The sequence below is a fragment of the Solanum tuberosum genome, unplaced genomic scaffold (genome assembly GCF_000226075.1).
Source record: "Solanum tuberosum cultivar DM 1-3 516 R44 unplaced genomic scaffold, SolTub_3.0 scf00140, whole genome shotgun sequence".
NCBI lineage: Eukaryota > Viridiplantae > Streptophyta > Magnoliopsida > Solanales > Solanaceae > Solanum > Solanum tuberosum.
The window spans coordinates 491,419-499,129 of NW_006239064.1; the positions used below are offsets into that span (position 1 = coordinate 491,419).

Sequence of the window (7,711 nt, forward strand, 5' to 3'; positions counted from 1 at the left end):
TCGCGTTCGCTGTAAGTACATATTTTTATTTTCCTCTTTATCATATTCACCAAATTCATTGTGACCAATAACGTTATACTGTCAGTATATATATATATACGAATAGAATATTTATACATTTTGTGTTTTTTTTTGTTGGTTATTGCAGGATAGGGTGATAATAAGGAATAAGGGGAAGTCAAGAGCGCACCTTTCAAATTTCTACTACAAGAAGAAAGATTTTTTTTTTTGTTTTAGGGTTAAGAGGTTCGTGAAATGACTTCTTGTGGCAATTCCAAAGATAGGAAGAAAAAAAACTATGTTATAGAATAATAGGGTTTACCTTTTCTATGTTATGTGACTTTTTATAAGTCCATCAAAACTTTGTAGCATTTGGCAGATTGTTTTGTCTGCCTTTTGCAGTATTATGGTATGAAAAAAAATATGTTAAACTTTATGTGGTTTTATTTACTTTGAGTTTTCCGTCTTTCGGTTGCTTGAAATGTATATTTCGTAGATTATGTTTGCTTATTAGAAAAGATGGGAAATTTCCCCTTTTTATTGTGCGAAAAGGATTAATTTTATCCTTAAGTATATTTTTCGCACAGAAATATCCTTACAGGTACTTGAGTGGCGAGGTCGTGAACACCATGTTACATAACACTTCACCAATAACAACCCCCTTCTCCTTTTATCCTTAGGTATATTTTTCGCACAGAAATATCCTTATAGGTACTTGAGTGGTGAAGTGGTGGACACCACAATACATGACACCTCACCGATAACCCCCCTTCTCCTTTGCTTGTGATTTCATTTGCTTCAAGTTTTTCCTTTTTTAGTTGTTTGAAATGTATATTCCGCAGGTTATATTTGCCTATTAAGCTTAAGGGAAAAATTCCCTTTTTACTATACGAAAAGGATTGTTTTATCCTTTAAGTATATTTTTCGCATAGAAATATACCCTTACAGGTACTTGAGTGGCGAGGTGGCGGACACTATGTTACATGACACCTAACCGACAACCCCCTTCTCCTTTTATCCTTAGGTATATTTTTGGCACAGAAATATTCTTACAAGTACTTGAGTGGCAAAGTGGTGGACACCACGTTACATAACACTTCACCGATAACAACCCCCTTCTCATTTTATCCTTAGTTATATTTTTCGCAGAGAAATATCCGTACAGGTACTTGAGTGGCGAAATGGTGACACCACAATACATGACACCTCACCGATAAACCTCCTTCTCCTTTGCTTGTGGTTTCATTTGCTTCAAGTTTTTCCTCTTTAGTTTTTGAAATGTATATTCCGCGGGTTATATATGCTTATTAAGCTTAAGGGAAAAAATTTCTTTTTACTATGCGAAAAGGATTGTTTTATCCTTTAAGTATATTTTTCGCATAGAAATATACCCTTACAGGTATTTGAGTGGCGAGGTGGCGGACACCACGTTACATGATACGTAACCCACAACTCCCTTCTCATTTTATCCTTAGGTATATTTTTGGCACATAAATATTCTTACAAGTACTTGAGTGGCAAAGTGGTGGACACCACGTTACATAACACATCACCGGCAACACCCTTCTTCTTTGCTTCTGGTTTCATTTGCTTGGAGTTTTTCCTCTTTTAGTTGCTTGAAACATATATTTCGCAGGTTATATTTGCTTATTAGGAAAAAGGGGGAAATTCCCTTCTTACTGTGCGAAAAGGATTAATTTTATCCTTAAGTATATTTTTCGCACAGAAATACCCACAGATACTTGAGTGGCGAAGTGGTAGACACTTACATAACACCTCACCGACAACAATAGTCTTCTCCTTTTATCCTAAGGTATGTTTCTCTCATAGAAATATCCTTATAGGTACTTGAGTGGCGAAGTGGTTGACACCACAATACATGACATACCTCACCGATAACCCCACTTCTCCTTTGCTTATGGTTTCATTTGCTTCGAGTTTTTCCTCTTTAGTTGCTTGAAATGTATATTTCACAGGTTTTATTTGCTTATTCAAAAAAATGGGATAGTTCCCTTTTTTACTGTGCGAAAAGGAATAATTTTATCCTTAAGTATATTTTTCGTACAAAAATCACCTTATGTGTACTTGAGTGGCGAGGTGTTGGACACCACGTTACATAACCCTCACCGACAACAACCCCCTTCTCCATTTATCCTTGGGTATATTTTTCGCACAAAAATAACTTTACATGTACTTGAGTGGCGAAGTGGACACCATATTACATGACACCTCACCGACAACCTCCTTCTCCTTTGCTTGTGGTTTTATTTACTTAGAGATTTTCTTCTTTTAGTGGCTTGAAGTATATATTTCGCAAGTTATATTTGCTTATTAGGAAAAGGGAAAAAATTCCGTTTTACTGTGCGAAAAGGATTTGTTTATCCTTTAAGTATATTTTTCGCACAGAAATATCCTTACAGGTACTTGAGTGGTGAGGTGGTGGACACCACGTTACATGACACCTCACCGACAACCCCCTTCTCCTTTTATCCTTAGGTATATTTTTTCGCACAGAAATATCCTTACAGATACTTGAGTAGCGGAGTGGCGGACACCACGTTACATGACACCTCACCGACAACCCCCTTTTCCTTTGCTTGTGGTTTCATTTGCTTCATTTTCTTGAGATAAATATTTTGCAAGTTTGGTTTGTTTATTTGGGAAAAAGGTCAAATTTTGTCCTTTTACTATGTGAAAAGGAATAATTTTATCTTCCGATATATTTACTCAAGTGGCTCAAATATACCCTTCTCCATTAGGGCTGTTCTGATGAAAAATTAGGAAAGGAGATGCACTCTGAATCACTCAAATTCTTTCTTGAAAACAAGTAGAGGCAAATTGTCTTCTTTACTTGCTTGCATATATAGTCAAATTCTCTTCGAGATTATATTTGAAATCTGGGACAAACAAAACATCTTGAATTCAAATACTAGATTACTTGTGCTTTCTATTGTTGTCTACTGAAAACAACCTCTCTACGTTCTCAAAGCAGGGATAAGGTTGCATACATACTATCCCTCTCCAAACCTCCCTTGTGTGATTACATTGGATATGTTATTGTTATCGACATCTTTATAGATATAAATGCCTCAATTGTCAAGTAGTTTTTCAATATGCAACTCTACATATTTTCCTGTTCTAAATGATGTTCTGTTGCTATTCTGGGAGCAGTTACTTTTGTTGGAAGAGCTTTTTTATGATCAAGAAATTCATCTTGAACCAACCTTTTGGGTCAACAGTAGTCTTCGAAATTGTTCAGTTCAAATTTGTGCATACTTTGACTATTTCATTTACAACTTGTTACCTTTGGTTCAATTTGTGCGTACTTTGACTATTTCATTTACTACTTGTTACCTTCTTTTCTCCAAACTAACACATACATCAATTAACTTTGATAAAGGCGTAGACATGTAAATAAATCACCTAGTGTGCCTCAATCAATTATTGAGATTTGAACTCTGATCTTCAATACTTCTCATCTCACTTTACTGACTGCTAGGTCGAAATCCATGGATATTGCTAATTAACTATTAACTTTTAAAAACTAGTAAATTACAACACCATAGTACACTTTCAAAAGAATAATGAGAAAAAGAAATGGAAATATTTTCTCCAATGCATAAAATGTCATATGAAGACAACCCGAATTTTCACTAGGCGGAAACAATTACCTAGTGACCGGTTGGCTATGTGAATCATCATTTCTTTTTCTCCGAGTCTTTTGGATTCTCTCATATCTATCTACATTTAATAAGTAAATAAAAAAAGCAAACCTTTTTTTTCTTCTTCTTTTTCTTTTTTTAATTACAGAAAATAAGAGAAATTAAACCTAAAAGTCAATGATAGGTTCACCAATTGTGAGATTTCTCTCCAATGACCATGGTAAATTGAAGAGTTTAGCAGTGATGAACTTGAATATCTTGTTCACATTAATGTTGTAAGTTGCACTTGAGAAGAATAATGGTGCATTTAGTGCCTTTGCATATGTTCTTGCCTGTTCAAAGTCACATTGTATAACACCATAAGTATCAATATAAAAATAAAAACATTAAAATGATACAATAATAACATACTTAGTATAATTCATAATTAATGTGATATATATATACAAACTTTATTGCTACCTTTGTGGGGTAGAGAGGGTGCTTTCGACTCAGGAAAATAGTTTTTCATAACAGGTTTGAAAGAAATGCAAGAGATAAGGAAGTTTTCAAACAACGCTACTTGAAGTCAAAACATATTTATTGGAGTACTATATATCATTAGCTCAAAGTGCAGTGATCTTATCAACCTGAGTAGGGGGTGACAAAATCAAATTCAACCCGTCCAATCCGGTGAAGTTTGAGTTGCTTATTGACCTGCTCATTCATTAGCTCAATCCATTTCAACCAAACCCATTTCAACCCATTAAAAATTGAGTTGATATGTAATCCGAATTGGCTCATGTCAAATCTTGTCAAAATATTTTTAAAAAACTTTTTTTTTCAATTTGATATATTATATATGGTCATAATAAAGAAAAATAATAATTTTATTAGGTACTAAAATAGTTTTAAAAAACAAATAAAACAATTAAGCTTAGTAAAAATTGGATTGGATTGGTCTTGACCCGTTATATAACCCGTTACCTAACTCATTTTGACCCAAGTAAATTTGGATCGAGTTGGGTCTTGACCCGATTATTGTCTTAACCCATTATGACCCGCCCAAATTTAACCCAACCCGCCCAATTGTCACCCCTGACGTAGCTACCTATAGGCTATAGTGAAGGGTGATCAGTTGAACACTCTTGTTCGAAAAATTAATTTGTGTATATAAATCTAACTTATGTTTATATATATATATATATAAATATATATATTAAATTTTGACCCTCTTTAATAAAAAAATTAATTTCATCACTACTAATAGAGATATAAATCATTTGTATATACAGACTTTTCAGATGCTAAAATCCAAAATCAAGAGAAAACAATTCAGATCGTATGCTAATATATATCCCGAAGCAATAAAAAAGAATGAGAATGATAAATATACCTGACTTGCAATTGTCCATTGAAGATCCAATGGCAATTTCACAAAATCATCAAACTTTGTCCCTATCATTACAGGAATTGCTGTCTGATTCCATTGACGTGCTTGTTGATGCCAACTAAGGACACTACACGAAAAATGACACGTTAAATTACACTGATAATATAAAAATTGCATTATATATACTGTCAGTGAATATAAATTAAACGTCATACCTACTAAGTGTACATCTACTTGTGAGATCAAACATGAAAAACATTGCTACAGAATCCTTACAAGCCATTGGAATTTGAGTTGGGCCAGAAACATCACCTGCATTATTATTATTATTATTATTATTATTATTATTATTATTATTATTATTATTATTATTATTATTATTATTATTATTATTATTATTATCAATTAATAATCATTACAAAAAATTTATAATGGACAGTTCGATACACAAAGCATTTCGTGTCAGTAAAGTCCTAAAAGAACCGCAACTCAAAAAGTGTGATGTAAATAGTCTGTCCTAATAAAAGTATTAGTGACTACTCCCACAACTCAAACTTGTGACCTATAGATCCAAAATAAATTTATTTATACCTTTAACTTCCCACATGCTATATGAGATTCTTGTCCCTTTCACACACAAAGTTTTGTCCATTTGATTTACTCCTTTGGTTGACAATCCTTCATCTACTTTCTCTTTTCCTACATACTTTCTCTTCAATTGGAAAAATAAAAATAAACACAAGAAAAAGTCAGAAACCAACATTAAAAATGGATCAAAATTAATACTACAAATACATAATCCAATATTGCTACTAACACTACTAAAAAATAGAATTTTCTATGATTGTCGGGTCAGAAATTCATTTGAATTTTTTATTTGTCACCTATGGATTTCCAACCAATTCCGTTGAAAAATCCATTTTTTTAATAATGAGAAATGAATCTTGAACTTAACTCGACCTCAAAAGATTGTTTATGAAACGAAAATTATCTAAAAACCATATGAAAAAACATACGGTCCATTACCTCAAATGGATGCAACCTTGTTTACTAGATTAATTTACTTGAATCCAATAATTTCGATACAAATTATGTATACTTAATACTTAGAAAATTAGAAAATTTGCACTAAATATTAAATTTTGGACTCATATTTCCAAAAGTTCAATGGATTCAATGGTAAGAATTTAAAAATTAAACTCATCGTCCATCTTTACAACCCACACATGCCCAAATCAAACATTTAGAGCATGAAAAACATAACATAGAGACTCAACATCGAATGTATCAAGAATAGAGATGAATCTGACTTTAACCCCACACACCCAAACCAAACATCTAGAACATGAAAAACACAACATGGAGGTTCAACCTCGGATATATATAGCAAGAATAGAGATGAATCTGACTCTAACCCCACACGTCAAACCAAACATCTAGAACATGGAAAATACAATATGGAGTTTCAACCTCGGATAAAGATGAATTTGACTCTGATACCTCATTGAAAATATATAGAAGAAAAGAAAAACTTACCAAGAAACTTGTCTTTCCAATTTGATTATCACCCAAAAGACTAATCTTCAAGGCAACAACATTCTCAGATGAATCCTTAGAATGATCACAACAACATGTGGTTGCCATATTCTCTGAAAACCCTCCGTGGGACGCCATCCCCGCCCCAGCTGGCGGAGATGGCATCCCCGTGGCTGTGGTGGTGGTTGGGAAAGATTGATTATGGGACAATTGTCTATAATTAATAGACTTACCTAACCAACAAGCAAGAACATTGTTCCAAAATGAATTCAAATATTTTTGTAAAATTGTAAATTTACATATGATTTTCCTTTTCATATTCAAATGAACCATTCTTCTATAACAAAGGAGCAAACGTTTAGTCATTTTTTTCCCTCTTTTTTTGGTGATTTAATTTCTAAGGAAAAAGAAAAGGCCTCAAGAGGGAGCTAATGCTTATAGTGCTTAGCTTCTTCTTTTGGCCTTTAAAGAAAGAAAAAAAAAGACAAGTCTCTTTTGCAGAATTATTAATCATAATTTCTTTTTATTTATTTATTTTTCTTCTTCTTAGAGTTTGTTTTTTTGTGTGGAATTTAATTTAATTTGAACTTTTACCATTCATTTTATTTTTTCTATTTTTAATGTGTGGTTAACGGCTAATTAAGTTTGTAACTATTGCCGTGTAATGAGGCCATGAGGGTCGGTTTGACCCTTTTAAAAGGTTTAAATGAAAAAATAATTAAATTATGTAATTATTAGTTTCAAATATAGTTGTCTATAGGTTGGTGAATGGTGAGATAAAAAAAAAAATATTTTGATTTTTTTTTTTTTTTTTTTTTTTTTTATATAGGCAAATGTTTTGTAATAAAGTATAACTCTATCTTTTGATTGTCTTTTCGGTCAAGTTCGTCGCACACGACATAGTGTGGTTTCAATGTAGTTTACGGAATATTATATTGAAGTGAGATTCATTTTGTGCGCGTACATATGAAAGATAATGAATGCAAGTTTCCTTATCATAAAAAAAAAACATATTTTTCGGTCAAGATTGCAATATGGGGCATCTTTAGTGCGATTTCAGTGTAATTTGCGGGATATTATATACTGAAGTAAGATTTATCTCGTACACACCCATAAGATAACAAGGTTCTCTTATCATTAA

General features: G+C 32.6%; 1 protein-coding gene across 1 annotated transcript; it reads right to left on the reverse strand.

Annotated features, from left to right (window-relative positions):
- Positions 1-3,585: 3,585 nt before the first annotated feature.
- On the reverse strand, positions 3,586-7,045 carry LOC102588700 (septum-promoting GTP-binding protein 1-like). Its single transcript, XM_006351898.2, has 5 exons — positions 6,571-7,045; positions 5,626-5,746; positions 5,250-5,346; positions 5,038-5,161; positions 3,586-3,994 (listed from the first exon to the last, which is right to left on the reverse strand). Exons 1-5 carry the CDS (start codon positions 6,934-6,936, stop codon positions 3,830-3,832), a joined length of 873 nt encoding a protein of 290 aa, XP_006351960.1. The 5' UTR covers positions 6,937-7,045; the 3' UTR covers positions 3,586-3,829.
- Between the last annotated feature and the right edge of the window lie 666 nt (positions 7,046-7,711).

Bases quoted from the DNA above. Each gene is read 5' to 3' on its own strand.
- LOC102588700 (XM_006351898.2), bottom strand. From the start codon at position 6,936: ATGACTAAACGTTTGCTCCTTTGTTATAGAAGAATGGTTCATTTGAAT. The intron at 5,347-5,625 runs GTATAAATAAAT...ATAATAATGCAG, and splicing joins TAGCATGTGGGAAGTTAAAG to GTGATGTTTCTGGCCCAACT. The intron at 5,162-5,249 runs GTATGACGTTTA...TTTTTCGTGTAG, and splicing joins AGTAGATGTACACTTAGTAG to TGTCCTTAGTTGGCATCAAC.